This window comes from Gnatocerus cornutus, chromosome 1, assembly GCF_029298725.1.
Source record: "Gnatocerus cornutus isolate USDA-ARS CGAHR chromosome 1, icGnaCorn1.1, whole genome shotgun sequence".
NCBI lineage: Eukaryota > Metazoa > Arthropoda > Insecta > Coleoptera > Tenebrionidae > Gnatocerus > Gnatocerus cornutus.
In genome coordinates, this window is record NC_142233.1 from 10,610,041 (window position 1) to 10,626,184 (window position 16,144).

At 32.1% G+C, this 16,144-nt stretch overlaps 2 protein-coding genes across 2 annotated transcripts; one reads left to right on the plus strand and one right to left on the minus strand.

Moving 5' to 3' along the window:
• Positions 1 to 1,627: 1,627 nt before the first annotated feature.
• LOC148180315 (uncharacterized) lies at positions 1,628 to 8,923 on the minus strand. The gene is made up of 17 exons (XM_088039602.1): positions 8,796 to 8,923; positions 8,318 to 8,644; positions 8,150 to 8,270; positions 7,807 to 8,102; positions 7,445 to 7,753; positions 7,277 to 7,397; positions 4,404 to 4,758; positions 4,239 to 4,353; positions 4,069 to 4,188; positions 3,835 to 4,020; positions 3,511 to 3,783; positions 3,237 to 3,461; positions 3,040 to 3,184; positions 2,712 to 2,991; positions 2,455 to 2,666; positions 2,299 to 2,404; positions 1,628 to 2,246 (listed from the first exon to the last, which is right to left on the minus strand). Exons 1-17 carry the CDS (start codon positions 8,839 to 8,841, stop codon positions 2,079 to 2,081), a joined length of 3,405 nt encoding a protein of 1,134 aa, XP_087895728.1. The 5' UTR covers positions 8,842 to 8,923; the 3' UTR covers positions 1,628 to 2,078.
• Positions 8,924 to 11,311: 2,388 nt separating this feature from the next.
• LOC148180316 (uncharacterized) lies at positions 11,312 to 14,490 on the plus strand. Its single transcript, XM_088044463.1, has 3 exons — positions 11,312 to 11,364; positions 11,664 to 11,723; positions 11,923 to 14,490. The coding sequence occupies exons 1-3, from the start codon at positions 11,353 to 11,355 to the stop codon at positions 14,002 to 14,004; spliced, it is 2,154 nt and encodes a 717-aa protein (XP_087900589.1). The 5' UTR covers positions 11,312 to 11,352; the 3' UTR covers positions 14,005 to 14,490.
• Positions 14,491 to 16,144: the final 1,654 nt, after the last annotated feature.

Below are 16,144 nucleotides of genomic sequence, written 5' to 3' on the forward strand. Positions count from 1 at the left end.
AAATAGTTATTTTTGTATTAAGAGCGCAAAATGAGTGTTTTTTTAATGGCGCTTAAGAATGCTAATTTTGGTCGAGACCGATAGGTCGAGACCGTAAAGGCATTCGAAAGCGCCATAAAAACACGAATGAGCCACGAAATACAAACCATTTTTTTTCTACAACCGCTAGTAATCGAATAAAACTCCTCCTGTAAAAAAATTGCAGAAATTAGAGTTATCAGCGTCGCGCGTATCTAAGGAAATGCACTTGTTGTTTTCATAAACAAAAAACCGTTTTTTGGCGTTTTTCCACTTTTGGAGTGCAAACAATGGATTTTACTAGCGAAGACGACGATGTGGAAGCAGTTGCTGCTGCTGCGATATCCAATCTTCTCCCTGGTGAATCAAAACCGATGTAGGAGAAAGCCTACATGCAATTTCGAGAATGGTGCACGAGGAAAAACGTATTGCAAGTTACAGAAAACGTCTTACTATCATATTTAGAAGAGAAGTGCAGGAAGGTAAAACCACCAACTTTATAGAGTACTTTTTCCATGCTGAAAACCACTCTGAATGTCAGCTTTAATTTTGGGAGTAGCGCTTGTCGTCGAGAAGAACTGATGAAAATGACTGTTGATGGCATTCAAGATGTTGGGACCGTTTTGATTGTTAATGTTCCGGATAGTAAAAATCACTGCGAAAGAACTTTTAGTGTTTCAAATTCGGAGTACATTGAAATCTACAGGAAGTACAGAGCTTATTATTGTTATAAATTAAATTATGGCCTTTGTAATTTAAAAGAAAATAAACTTTGACATTATTTTGTCACAGTGTTTTTTCGTTTTTTTTTTAGTCTAGTGCGCAAAACAGTTACTTCACGCACTGTAAATGGTGTGCAAATGTCACCTTTTTTTGACGGTTGTAGAAAAAAGAAATTATTGGAGAATTAAGAAAACTGTCGTGAGGCGGATCTAAAAGAAAATCCAAAGCTAAAGCATTATTATCTACAGAAGATTTTGTTAAGAATCCATTCCTTTCAATTATCGTTTAACATCAAAGTGAGCCCAATTTACCGGAGAGTCTAAAAAAAAAATCCAAGTAAAAAAAGCAAAAGAAAATTTAGAAAAGAACCTGGAATATGTAAAATGAGATCTGACAATCCACAAGCGATTGTAAAAGAAGAACCAACGACAATTTATAGAAAGAACAATTAAAAAAAAAAAAAAAATCTAAAGTATATTCTAAAAGAAATGAAGATGAGAATAGTAAGAGGATTCAAAAATAATATTAAGAAGAAAATCTAAAAGCAAAATTGTTAGGGAATTAAAAAGACAATCTAAAGGTGTATTTGAATGAGAATGTACAATCCACAAAGAAAATTTGAGAATTTACTCATGTAGTTTTATTCTAAATTCTATACATTTTTCTTCGAACTTTGAATGTCTTACAAGTGAATCTAGAGAATAATCTAAAGCGAATTCACAAAAACAAATTAAAAAGAAATCTAAAAGATTTAAAAAAGAACTGAACGATAATTCAGAAAAAAATGAAAAAGAGAATAAAAAACAGAATATAGAAAAAAAGAATATAAAGAGTGAAGAATCAAAAAATGAACCTGAAAGAGAGTCTAAAGAATAATTTGGATAGTAGTTAAGAGGATAATGTTGAAGACAATTTACAGAAAAATGCTGAAAAAAATGTACAACGGAGCTAAAAATTAGAAGTGAATGGAAGAGAAGTTGGATAAAAAATCATCTCTACAGAAAACTGCCAATTTGAAGCCCGCGAAAATTAAGAAAATAAATAATTTGCAGAAAGACTTTCTTTAAAAATACGATGGGCCAATTTTTGAATGTTTAGTTAATTTATAAGTATTAGTTATGAACAAAAAAACGACCATTAAAATTAAATGTAGCCTTAGGAACTAGTAATTCTAGCAAATTATTACAACAATGGTAATAAACATCCAAACCTATATCTAAGAAATTTAACTATAGCTTAGCAGTCTAAACGGACATTAAATCATGCTTTAAGGAGTTTCTTAAAACATCGAATAAAAAAAAACATTCATAAATACACTGAATCTATCTAAAAAGTCTTTACATACACGTATCATTCTTTTCACTTGCTGACGCTTGAACATTTTGATAACACGGCATAGAATTGTTATAGTTTGGAGCGCTAACCATCGCAAGATAGTCAGAATCCGCTTCCTTAAATCTTCGAGCATTTATCTCAACATAATCAGAATTCATTTGAAGATAATACTAAAATACAAAAAAATAACTATTATTATTGATGCCCTAATACAGTACTAACTTCCACTATTGATGGGTTTAAAATGCAACTAATTTTTTTCACCAGTTCCGTGAAAGACGGTCTTTCAATTGGTTCTGCGTTCCAGCATTTTAGCATAATGTCATAACTGCAAATCGTGTTAATTTTTGAGTGACTGTGTTAAAATAAAAGTCTTACATCTCCAGGTTTGCATATTGCGGCGCTTCCATTCTGTACCCATTTAAGAGTTTGTCACAAAAGCTTTTATTGAAGTCCATTCCAAAATACGGAGTTCGAGCTAAAGAAAATAATTCCCACATGACAACACCAAAAGACCACACATCTGACTGTATTGAAAAGATGTTGTCAGTTATAGTTTCAATAGCTAACCACTTTACCGGCAGTAAATCCTACAAGAAATAATAAAGAGCAGTTCATAGTCTCGTGGAATTTACATCTCCTGTTTTTTTGTAAATATTCTTCTGATACAAGTTTTTCGATAAGCCAAAATCACAAATTTTCACAACATTGTCCTCCGTTAAGAGAATGTTTCTAACGGCAAGATCTCCATGAATTACTTTACGAGAAGACAAATATTCCATTCCACAAGCCACTTGGAACGACCACAGAAGAAGATCTCTTGTAGTGATAGGCGTGTTGACATCAAGATAATTTTCCTCAGGAGACAAATCAACGACTTTTTGTAGATCACAATGGTGCAACAATTTCACGTAACTATAAAGTAACGTTTATCAAGAGTCGATTTTGTCACAAAAGACTTACTTTGGTCCTAAAATTTCCGATCCAATTGTAAAATCAATCTGACCATTCTTCTTGTTTATTTGATCAATAAAGTTGTGTTTATGGCTCAAAATGTACTCTCGCAAGTTTCCAAAACGGCAGTATTCAACTATCACCAAGAGTTCTCCTAAGAATTGAGAATTGTAACCAGAAAACCAACAATTAATAGAAGTACCTACTTTTCCGAATTTGTTTGGTACAAGCGCCTAAAAGATTCACAATGTTGACATGTTTCCCTAAGTGTATCATAATTTTGAGTTCAGAAACAAGATTTTTTATGTAAGCGTCTCCAAAAGTTTTATTGACCATTTTCACCGCCACTGTGGTTACTGGTTCAGTTTTACTGATATTTGAAGCTTCTGCTTTTCTAACTACTCCAAAAGCACCTGATCCTATTTGCTCTCCTGTTAGAAATGAGAGTAATATAAGAATTTCAAGTGCAGTTTCGTACACCTAACTTTAGCTGTTCGGCAGGAAATTCAAACCTTTTGTCGTAAGGTAACAAATCTGCTTGGTCGTCAATCGTTAAGTTGGCATTCATTTGATCCAAGGCACCTTTTTCGAACGAAGTTAAATCAGCAAGATTTAGTTCTTCTACTTTTTTTTGAAATCTTCTATGTCGCAGGAGCTTGATAACCACGAAAATAGACGTGCTTAAAATCATTATGATTAAGATGCCAATTACGTAATATGGCCATTTCTGCGGTTTTTGGTCTGTTGACTTGTCTACAATTTTAATTCAGTTTTTTACCTTATAACTACTTCCTCTATAAATACCTTGGTCCATTCGTTTGGGGTCTGGCGAAAAAACGATTTCTCTGCTGTCAAATGCGTTGTTGTTATTACATTCCACTTCACACCAAAAAACTGTATTATGTAATTTTTTTACCAAATCATCAGGTAAAACAAGTGTTGAATAGTAGCTTAAAATCCGATTTTGAGTGCCGCTTTGAAAGGCAGCAGCTAAAGTAACAAAAATATAGAGAAACTTCTAAAGTTGTAGAAATTTACTTTCAAGATCCACATCCGAGCTGTTAGTATCCCAGGATATATCGTTATAGTGAAATAAAGCATCCACTTGACAAACCAGAGTAGCACCATCTTGGTAAAGAATCATACTCTCCTCTATACCTAGAAATAGATGTTTCACTAATAGTTTTAACATGTAAATTTAGATTTACTTTGGACTCTTTGGCGAATGTTGATAGATCCAATGAAACATTCCACAACACCATCTATAGGCGGAGCAATTTCAACCGTCAACCAACATGAATCATTGGAAGAAGTATGAGTAACCTTAAAAAGCAACCCTAGCAGTTTAATTCTTCAGAAGAAGAATGACGTACATTATTAAGAGGCAATGTTGAGTTTTGGACACCTTCATAGTTCCAAGTTATAGTGCAGGGTGTAGTGACGTAAGCAAAACACTTTACGAACACGTTCCTTCCTACATTCTCGACTTCCATAAAAGTGTTAAAACTATTTATTGTGGTAATGTTGTAGTTAAGACTAATTGTTACATTTTCATACTTGTTCCAGGCTATCAAATAAAACGAAGTTTCTAGGTCAAACGTTGAGGTAGTTACAGATAGTGATAATATGTAACTAGTATTTAAGCGATTTGTTATTTTTTTGCGGCAGGAGATGTTTTCAGTTTTGCTGTATTGTACACCACAAGGCACAGTCTCGTTATTTACTTTCCTACGACAAATAATAAGAGTGAGGATGAAGAACGAAAATAACAGATCTTGGAGAGATACACAGAACAAAAAGTACTAAGAATTCTTGAAAGTATAAAGTCCAGATTAACAAAAAAAAATAGAAGAGCTGACCAGAATAAGAAGATGCAGAGAAAAAAAAGTAAAGTCACACATACTTAGTAAAATTTAACTAATTGAGCAGCACATCTGGATGAACCTAAATTGTGCTAAAGACATTCAAAAAAATAAATAAACAGATACTTTAGAAAGAAAGAATAAGAGAAAAAAGAAGAAAAGGAGAAGAAGCTATAAGCCAAATAGATAAAAACTGCAAAGAAAAGAGGGACATTGTAATAATGAACAAACATTTGTTGTTAGATTCTGTTACTTCGTCAGTTTTAATCATACAGCAGAAAAATTTCGGGGTTTCGAGTGCTAAATTACAAAATTTTAGGGCAAAACTGAACAGTTTATATTTTCATTTTTAAGAGAACCAAAAATACATAATACACATACAGGTATTTTTGAAATGCATTTATGTACCAACCAGTTCCACGCTATTCCAGAAAGAGTATGAAGTATGAAAAACCAATTTGTAAATCAAAAACTGACAAGGTAAAGTTAACAGAAATTCACGTACTTCCTACACCACTAGCAAAATGGAATGACTTGTTTCCTAGAGCTACGGTTTCCTAAAAGAACGGTGCCGTAATATGACGGTCAAAAATTCATTCTGTATAAACGCATTGCTGTGGTTTTCTTAACACCAAAATTTAATTAAAATTAATTAAACAAATTCCTAAAAATTGAAATATCAACTTGAAGTTGTACAAATTGTAGTACCTTGCAAATTAAGACTGTATTTCAACTAAAATAAGTACAAAACTAGCAAATCGAGATTAAAAATATCGTCATCTCAGCGGCAAATACCGCAATCTCAATTTTTACAAAGTCAAACGAGACCGCATACGTCATACGTTTTTTTGGCAGTATAAGTATTTTTTTAATGATTAATTGGTATCAAATCTTTTAAAAAATACAAAAAATAATTTCCATGAGTAAGTTTTCAGCGAAAAATTTGTCTGAAAAAAGTAGTAACCAAAATACACAAATTTTGTTCAGGCGTAGTTGGTTTCCCGTGTTTATAATTTATATGGTTTTTACACCTGTTCTCCTTTATTTAGATCAAAATGTAACTAAATAACACTAAAGTTACCCGAAAATATTCAAAATTTCATAAGCACCTTTTTCAGACGCATTTTGAATAAGTCAAATTCATTCGATTCTTCGGATTTTTTTTCTGAAGAAAACACACCAGTAATGACTTTATCTTTTACATTTTCTGACTTTACACCCAAACCCACCGCCACGAAAGAACGCTTTTTTCGCCGTAATTATGACGTCATTGCCGCTTTGTTACGGCCACTCCATTACGCCACCGTTTTCTTAGGAAACCATAGCTTAAGCAAAGATTGGAGAACTAAGTTCTCAAAGATTAGAGAACTAAGTTCTCTAATCTTTGGCTTAAGCAACCAGCAACTGAATTTGTTCACTTTTAAATCAGAAATTTTTCTGTAATTTTATCTTGATAACAAAAGGACTCTTTCACTCTTTTTGACAATGCAACTGAACCGAAATCAACTTCGACGATTTTAGCGTTATAACTAACTGTCAAACTTGGCATAATTACTGTTTTTGAATTCTCTCTTAACTCAACCAAATTGTTAAATTACAGAGAGATCCAATAACATACATTTTAGAAATTTATATTTGCAAGTTGAACTAAAAATATCTAATATTTTTAATTAAAAGTCGCAATTTAGGTGTTATAAACAGACTGCAATTTTTAAGTTGTTTATTAAATTTACCGAATTGTTAAATCATAAAGGAAAAAATACGAATCTTTATTTTTTTTTTTCAAGCATAACCAAAAATATCAAACCTGTCAATTTTAGTGTTATAGCTATTAGACTTAGGTAGATTGCTTTTTTTAATCGTTTACTGACTTAACCAAATCAAAAAGCAAATGACACCATTTTTAAACTGAACCAAAAATATCCAGCATTTTTTAGTAAATTTTGTCTGACAATTTTTGAATCATAAACTTGGATAAATTAAAATTTTTGAGTCGTTTAATCGCTAAATCAAAGGGCAAAAAACACAAATTTTAGAAATTTTCATTCTCAAGCTCGACTAAAAATATTCAACATTCAATATTCAACATCGGGGAAATAAAAATTTCACGAATGACATTTGGAAGCGCCAAGACACACGACAAGAAATGAAGAAGAAGAACTAACCAATAAGTTAATAGACCTTAAAAAAAACAAGAATAAGTCAGAAAATTAAAACATAATAAATAAGCTAGTTAGGTAAGATCATGTAGACTATGGAATCTCATAAAATTATCTCAATATTGGAAATGGTGAGAAAAAAGACCACCTCAGAAAGAAATGAAAATGAAGAACTGCGACATTATATTTATAATATTCGACTAAAAATGAAAACGGGTGACTTACAGGCGGGTTGTAGGAGTTGGCTTCCCTTCACCTCGCAAAGTCCAAAAAAATGTCACTCCATTGTCATCAAATTTATAATCATACTCCAAAATAACAAAACGTATAAAAACTTGATTTGGACCTAAAACTCTATTATGCACCCCGTAAAACTCATAATTAACCTCTTACGATTGATTGGAGGTAAGATAAAAGTTTTCTTGACCTGACCAGTATCGCTTTCCACCAAACACGTGAGGTGACCACAGTCCTCGTCCTTTAGAGCTAGAAACGATGAAACATTTTCAAAAATCCCATTTTCTTCAATTTCAATGGAACCATTTTTGTATGGTTGAAAGAGCCAAGAAATTTTCACAGGTTGATTCGACATTGGCAAACACTGGAAGTGGCGGCAAGTGGAGATATTTCGACTATGACACAACAAGATGATTGAGGATTCGGAAGAACCGTTGAAGGACGTGGTGACATTTTCAAAACTCTCTTTATAAAATTGAATCAAATTTAAAAAACGATTTAAAGTTAAAAATACATACCTAATTCAAAAATATTCTTTAGTTCGTAGTTCATTTTAAACGTTGTATTTTCATGTTCATTAGATACCAATAGAATGGAATTTGCCAAATATGAGTATGAATAGTTCATACTTGTCAATCTTACAGTCAGTAACGATCCATCTGTAAAAGTCATGTTACAAGAGTATAATTCATCGTCTTTTTTATCCATTTTAATTTGTTTGTCTTTGAAATCCGTTTTAACATTTTGTCCTGTTTCAACTTTTTTATTTTCTTTGTACTCCACATTACAATTCAGTTCTTCATTTTTCACCATTCTGTGTTAATAAATTGCATAAATTTACGATATAAACAGTCCACTTACAGTAAAAATGTTGGAGATGGACGACCTTCCACTGCTAGTCGCCAGTATAAAAAAACTTCTTCTTCAACAATATTGTAATAGAAATTTTTAATAGTTAATTGTACAAAAACGTGATTTGGTCCTAAAACTCTTTCACTTAATCACTACAAAAAGTAAAAAAAAACTTACGATTTGCTGAAGAAACCACCCACGTCTTGTTAACCTGCCCTAGTTCATTTTCGGCAACGCAAGTAAGATATCCAGAAGAATCGTTTCTCAAGATCAAACGTGATGAAGCATTTTCAAACGTCGCATTTCCTGTTATCTCATCAAAATCACTCGGAGATGATTGATAAAACCAGGAAATTTTCGTGTTTAGATCTGACAATGCGACGCATTGAAATTGCCGACACGAGAAAATATTAGAGTCAGTACATAACAAATCCACGTGTGCAAATGAAGTCTTCACACCCCTGAAAGTGGTGGTAACTTGTGAAGTTTGATTTTCATGTTGATCTAAATGAAATAACATCAAAACAATTACAATAATTACCATAAAAAGAAGAAGTTCAAGAACAGTAATTTAAATAAACATTAAGTATAAAGCGAAGGTTAAAGAATTCGACGATACAATCTTTTAAGTATTAATATAAAAGTGTTTACTTACAACTAAATGACAATTCCAAAAGAAAACATGTAAAGGGCAACCACATGATTATTAGTGAAAAAATAAAAGAAATCAAGTTGCTATTTCGGATAATACTTGGATATCATTGTTGGATATCTTTCCGTAAACTAACTTGGTTTTACAATGCTAATTTTAGTTTGATTACGTAATAAAACTTGTTTAAAAATTAAAATTATTATATTGAATTTAAATATCATTCATTTTTGGTGAGAAAAACCTTGGAAACTCATCAATAACTGACCATTTTCTAATTTGTTGTTTTTAATTAAAACAATCATATCTTATTCACCACTTTTTGTGTGTCTTATATGTATTTAATTGTTTGTTTCTAAAGTCTATAAAATCAAATTAAAAGAAATCGTTTCCTTCCGTGAAAAATTCGCTGTTTTGAATTTACAAACTTTATATCCCAAGTTAAGAAAACAAAATTTTTATGAGATTGTATTTTGATGTGTGAATTTTGTCACAGTTCACTGCAAGAAGGAACTCTACAATTATTTGTGGTAAAAATGAAAACATTGGCCAATGGGAAGGAAATATTCAGCTTCGCCATTAAAAAAAGATATACAGGGTAAGACTTTCGGGCCCAATATCTTTGTTAATTACGATATAAACAGATTTTTCTAAAATTTAAAATATAATTTCTTGAATAGGTAAGGATGATGTGACATTACTAGCGCCATCCTTGTCTTAAAAATGTTAATTTTACTTTATTTTAAATTTTCATTAGTTAAGAGTTATGTCATTTTATAAAACATGAGCCACCCTGTACATACAACTTTCCTCTCATATCTTTTAAGAGTTCCGTTTTAAGTATACCCAATTTTTAACAGGATATGTGAATATTTGTCTGAAGGATGTGTCTTTCCTGGGACAGGCAGTGGCTGAGATATTTAGAATAATTTTGAATCTGTAATTATTGCAAGTTAATTTGAGTGTTTCTGTCTAAATTGACATTAAAAAAAATGGGAGAATTAAGAGAAGAACTAAGAATATGTATAATAAGATTTACACAATCAAAAAGCGACTGTAAAGGAGACTAAAAAGGAAATATAAAAAAGAAGAATTTAAAAACGCCTAAAAAATCTAAAGAACAATTTAAAAAATATGAAGAGAATTTAAAATGGCATTAAGAGGAGAATCTAACGACCAAATTGTTAAGAAATTAAAATGACAATTTAGAAGAGAATCTAAATAAGATTGCACAATTAAAAAATGAAGAATTTAGTTGAGAATGTACTTATAATTTTTACAAATTCTATGCATTTTTCTTTGAACTATGTTTTGCAGTAGAATCTCTCTTGGATAATCTAGAGCGAAATCTAAAAAACAAATTAAAGGAAAATCGAAGAACCTATAAGATGCAAAAGAGATTCTGAAAACAATCCAGAAGAAAATGTAAAGATAAATCAAAAAAAGAATTATGGAGAATAGATAAATCTAATGGGAGAAAGATCAAAAATGGACCTAAAAGAAAATCTGTAGAATAATCTGGATGGTATTAAAGAGAAGAATGTTGAAGAGAATTCGGAGAAAAATATTGAAGAGAATGTAGAGGACAGCTGAACTAAAAATAAAAAAAACATGGAAGAGAACTAGGAATTGGAAATTAAGAGGAAAACTAACGGCAAAATTGTTGAAAAATTGAAAAGACAATCTAGAGGAAAATCAACTTTGTTCTACACTCTTCCTTCTTCTTTTGGTATGTATGAAAGTCACAAAATTTGTACCGATTTACAAAAATTTGCTCTTAATTAATGCTTTTGAGAATATAATAAAACATTTATACAGGGTGTCCCAAAAGTGACGCACCACCTTAAAAGGGGGTAACTGGGTGGTCCTCCAGAGTACCAAAAAAATGTTAAAAAAACTTCCAGACTCTCTGTTTTCGCAGGAGGAGTAAAAGAAAATTAGGAAAATGGCAACATTGCAGAAGTGTACCCCCCTATAATTTAAATTTCCAGTAGTCAAAGCCATAGTAACGTTGCTGTTGTATTGTTGGCGTTAGTCAGGTCGGCTCATGAACGAGTATTGTAACTATGGTTTCACGTGAACGATGCCACACTGATCGAGATTGTTAATTCAAACATTTTCTTAACAGTTTTTAGGCATTTCTTACAAGATTTTTCCGATTTTTTTTGCACCATGCCTTTGCGCAAAATGTTCTTTGGGTAACAAATTTATTTGAACGTAAAATTATTGCACAGAAATCGTTAATTTTCGCATCAAACTTTTCCTCTTAAATCTATCATATCTAGAAAAATTGAAGACATGGATTTTTTTTAACATTTTTCCGGTGATCTATGGCATTGTCCGATGATACAGTTTCACGTTGGTGCGTCACTTTCGGGACATCCTGTATCTACTACAGACTTGAATTGGTAGAGGGAAAATATAATAAGAACAAGATTATTGATAAGTGATAAAACTGATAAGATAAAGTATCTAATCTTTTAACAAACAATAACTTTGTATCTTAGTCTAACCGCGTGTTTGATATCTAACTTAATAAACACATTGTCAACTCCGTTGCAAGATGAATCAAGTAGTAAGTTAAATTCGATTTAAGTAACTTTATGTAATTTTGAATTTAATTACATATTGACGTGTAATATTGGTGTTTTTATTTAATTTTATTTTAGTATCGTAATTTATAAGATTATAAGATAGGCATTAAAAGTAAAATTTATAAGCAATTTTCTACTTGTTTGTTAATTTTAATTATTCCAAAAGTATTTATAAAAAACGTTGATTTTATAGCTTAAAATTCAAAATAATATACCTAGAAATATGTGCATGTTATAAATTCTAACACACAAAAGAAATTCTCATAATATAATTTTGTAGATAACGAAAGTGCCTGGAACAAAGAAAAATAAAAGCCACAGGAACGTTGGAGAAAAGAAGGTAAGAAACAGAAGATTTATTATGTTAACCAATTTATTGTGCACTATAATTCATTTCACGAAAACAAATGATTTTTGTTTTTTTTAATTTTTCACTTTTTTCTTTGCATAAATTCGTTTTGAACTGCCAAATGAAGATTTTTTCCAAATACTTCATTTCTTATTTTATCCATATTGATGAAAATTAATTTATCTTCCAGCCAATATGTGGCATCATCAATCGAGGATTTGAGTACGAAAAACTAGTGCCAGCACTCTTTGCTCTCGAATTAGCCTTTCGCTCAGACGTAGAAGACTTTACCATTAATGTTAATCCACGCAGTTTTCAAAAATTCGACGATATCATAATCTCAGTTAAAACGAAAAGCAACACAGACCACTTTGCGGTACAATTAAAGCATCGTGTTGAAGGAAGACACATCCTCAATGCACGACAAGAATTTTCTGGAAGAAATCATTACAAGAAAACGAAAGGAAAAAGTTTCGACATCGATGAATTCGCTCAAGCTTACAAGAAGCACGATTTTCCAAACGACTGCAAGTTGATTTTGTACACAAATGCAATATTCTCAGATATTGATAAAGTCGATGAATTCCGTGTTGTACCAACGGAGTGCCCATTTAACTTGAAGAACAATCAAGAAATTTACCAGTTTCGTTGTATTTCCGATGATAATGAGAGTTTCTTTCGAAATTTCTACCTACTTTCGGGTCAGAAGAATGCCGATGAAACTCGGAATGCTATAACAAGGATTTTTGTGAAACAGTTTTCCTCCGATATAAAAACAAGTGTCTGTTACATCAACTTTTTTGAGAATTTACGTTACATGAAATATGGAGAACCAAAAATCAACAGAGATCAAGTGGTGTTAATTCTTATATTTTTACTACTAGAAGATTTCCTTATGGACATGGAAGCTGTGAAAGATCAATCTTATAACCTAGTTGAAGAAGCCATTGCTGCGTTTGACTTAACAGTTCTGAATTCTGCTACAAATTATTTTATTCAACAGAACTGGGGAACTGTCTTCAAAAGTCGCAAAAACAAGGAAGCGGAAATTACAAAGAAAATTCATCGAAATTGTAATTTTACCAGACCTTTGTTTCTACACGTTGCAGAAGAATCCAAACAAATTATTGCGTCCTTGGTACCACTTTTGGCCACAATGCAGCGCAGAATAAAATTGGTGTTGGTCGGAGACGCTATAGATGTAGATTTTTCAAAATGGGATGTATTTCAAAACCTTGGAGATCTCCAAAAAGCTAATCCAAAACTGTACCAGAAGTTCACACAGCACTTTAAGATATCTCTTCAAGGACGTACTCCTATGGTAATCGAAGACTTTAAAAAGCAGTCTGATACTGATATAGATGAGTTTATCACCGTGGACGATCTCTTCCAAGGTCTTTCGTTTGGTGGCAATTTACCAAGTCTTCCAAAACTTTTCATCCCAAGAACTCTATTACGAGTAGATTCAGAAAACTTTCACTGCAACGGTACTTCTGATGGTACAAGCACACGTTTAATATTCGATGGTGGTTTGAAATTCCTAGTTGGTGAACCAGGAAGTGGCAAAACTACTATGCTAAGATATTTAGCTTCTTGCTGCCCGACGACTTTATGGGTCGTTTTTATTACTTTGTCGCAAAACGTTCCAGAACTAAAAGAGTTGATACCAAAGCATCGTATATGTGATTGTTTTACCGTAAAAAATAGAGTCTTTTTCGTGTTTGATGAACTGGATAAGTTAACAGTGGAGTTGTACAACAAAGCGTGCAAACTAATCGTAAAGTTGTCTGAAGAAAACTACAAAATTTGGGTGTCTTGTACGGGAAAAGAACAAGATGATTTGGAGAAGAGATTTGAGACAGCTCTTTTTTACACTCTTGAAGGCACCGATAAGGAAGATCAAGAAGAATATGTGAACAAACGTCTGAGAAACGCGGGAGTAAATGAAGATGCTCTTACAAGAGTGAAAAGCACGTGGTTCAACGAAAAATTTGATGAGGTTTTAAAAATGCCACTGTTTTTATACATTTTGACGGATATTGATGTGGAAAACATTTTGAATGTTTCTCAAGTTTTCAAAATATTTGTAAAAGAAAAACTACAACATAACTTGGCAAAAATAAGTTGTGATTCCATAAAAGCCTACAATTTTGTTGTGAACAACATTGTTATGGCAGTTTATAAAAACTTAGCTCTACAGGCCGATACTTTAGCGCCTTTGAATACTGTTTCTCCTCAATACTTTGATGAAACTCACGACTTCTTGGTTTAGTAGTGAACGACCACAATGGGTTCTCCTTCAGATATAGAATTATTGGTGAATATTTTATCTCCAAATGGATAACGGATAATCTGAAATCCATCCAAAAAGAAAAATTAAGTTTTATTCTGAATCCTGAGAATGATTCTATCAAACTGTTTTGCTGCTACGCACTTGCTGAAGATTGTCCTCTTCATTTGGCGGTTCTTCAACGAGACTTAGAAAAAGTAAAATTTTTAGCAAAAAATCATTTTGATGACAAGGATAAAGGTGACAACACTGCTTTGCATGTCGCTTTTTTGCTTGGATCAAAAAATGGAGTTGATAACGATGGCGGAATTGAAACTGTACAAAGCAACGTGAATGAAAAAGAAATTGTGAAATTTTTGTCAGACTTTGTCAAAGATACTGATGTTTTGGAGCAGGGTGGTTTATTGGGGTGGACATTAGTTGAATATGCAGTCAAATCGAAATTTGAAGATGTGTTTTTACAGCAAATGAAGGATCTGAATGGGTATGAAGTGGTGTCTAGAGAAGTTGACCACTATAAAGAGTCAAATTATTGATTTTTAATTTTATCTAATTTTACATATAAAATAATACTCCTAATAAATTACGATTACCCTTGTTCTGATTTCAAATTTAATTTTCGTCATTGTATTGACATTTTAAATATTTCCGTGCATTAGTGTCTATTTTCATTAAATACATTACTGTCAATTTGATGGGCAAAAATCTAATGAATTTTGTCAAAAAGGACAGAAATAATTATGAAATACATAAAGAGTGCCTTACTCTTTATAACAATCAAAAGACTTTGAGATTCAAAACAATTCGAGGAATAACGTCAATGAAAGAAATGACAGGTTCATTTTTTATCTGCTCTTGATAAATATAAGAAAACCTTTTTGCCTCTGAAAGGTTGTTTTTAAGGCAAATAGCAAAACCATCATCTACAAAGCAAATCAAAAAGTATTGACAGTGTTAGTTTAAAATGCATGGTGACAATGCTGATAATGATTACGAACGAGTGAAAAAAAATTACTTTTCTTGCAGCTTCGTTTAAATTTAATGTCATTTAAGTAGCATTGACGATCAAAGACTATTGACCGGAATAGTACAAATGGGTTATTTTAGGGCGTTCCATGCCAAGTCGACCCCCAATTTTTCCAACTGAAATTTAATCATAGTTCGCTAAAATTTTGGTCATGAAATGTTGGACAATTTCAACGGTCAAATGTGAAATAACTTTTATATTCCCCCTAAAAACTCAACTTTGAAGATTTGAACATCAATCATAATGCCAATAAAGTGTGTTTTAGATTTGTTTTTCTCTGCGTAACGTAAAAATCCTAATAAAAAGTGCCAAGTGGTATCAATCACAAGAGTTACGTTCCTTATCTGCTCGTTCCCTTTTTGGATGACTTGAAGGTGAAACTGGGTTTGTTCGGGCAGTGTCGAATTGTCATAAGTAATATAACGAGTGGGCTCGAAATTGTCGGAAATTTTTCCGACAGACGAGTAGTTTTTTCGACGATCAATTCACGAGTGAGCAAAGCGAACGAGTGCCAATTGTCCGGAGAAACAAACTACGAGTACTGGAGGAAAAATTTTCCACAATTTCGAGCCCCCGAGTTATATTCGTCATGAGAATTCAACGAACTGACAAGCAACTGACAGCTCGCGTGGTATTTTCGCGTGGAATTGTCACTGAAAATTGCACTCGTGAAATTTCCAGAAAAAGTTTGTTGTGATTGGTTGATTTGAAAAAATTAAAGTTTCTGATAGGTGGAACCTATGGTGAGTTGAATTCTCATATAAACATCGTTTCAATTTATCTACGGAAAAATCAAAATTTACTGCTATAAGGGACTAATAGACTCGATACCAAAAAGCCTCTATAGTTGAAGTTTTACGGTCGTAATTTGAAACTTTACGTTAGCTGTCGATTTGTCAAATTTACAAAATGTGACTTTGACAAGTGAACATTTTGCTTGAAAATTTTGAGATTTATGCGATTTTCGAAAAAACGTGTAATACAAAAATCGTCAGGAAAATTTCGACACAAAGCCCCTCGTATTTAAATTTATTCCTCTTCAGTAATAGAATTTTTCTGGCTTTTAAGTATATAATTGTTTACCGAGCAAACATT

Coding starts and splice junctions, on each gene's coding strand:
- LOC148180316 (XM_088044463.1), top strand. Junction 11,724..11,922: donor GGAACGTTGGAGAAAAGAAG/GTAAGAAACAGA, acceptor TTTATCTTCCAG/CCAATATGTGGCATCATCAA.
- LOC148180315 (XM_088039602.1), bottom strand. CDS start 8,841: ATGTGGTTGCCCTTTACATGTTTTCTTTTGGAATTGTCATTTAGTT. Junction 2,992..3,039: donor TCGGAAATTTTAGGACCAAA/GTAAGTCTTTTG, acceptor GTTACTTTATAG/TTACGTGAAATTGTTGCACC. Junction 2,405..2,454: donor CAATATGCAAACCTGGAGAT/GTAAGACTTTTA, acceptor CACGATTTGCAG/TTATGACATTATGCTAAAAT.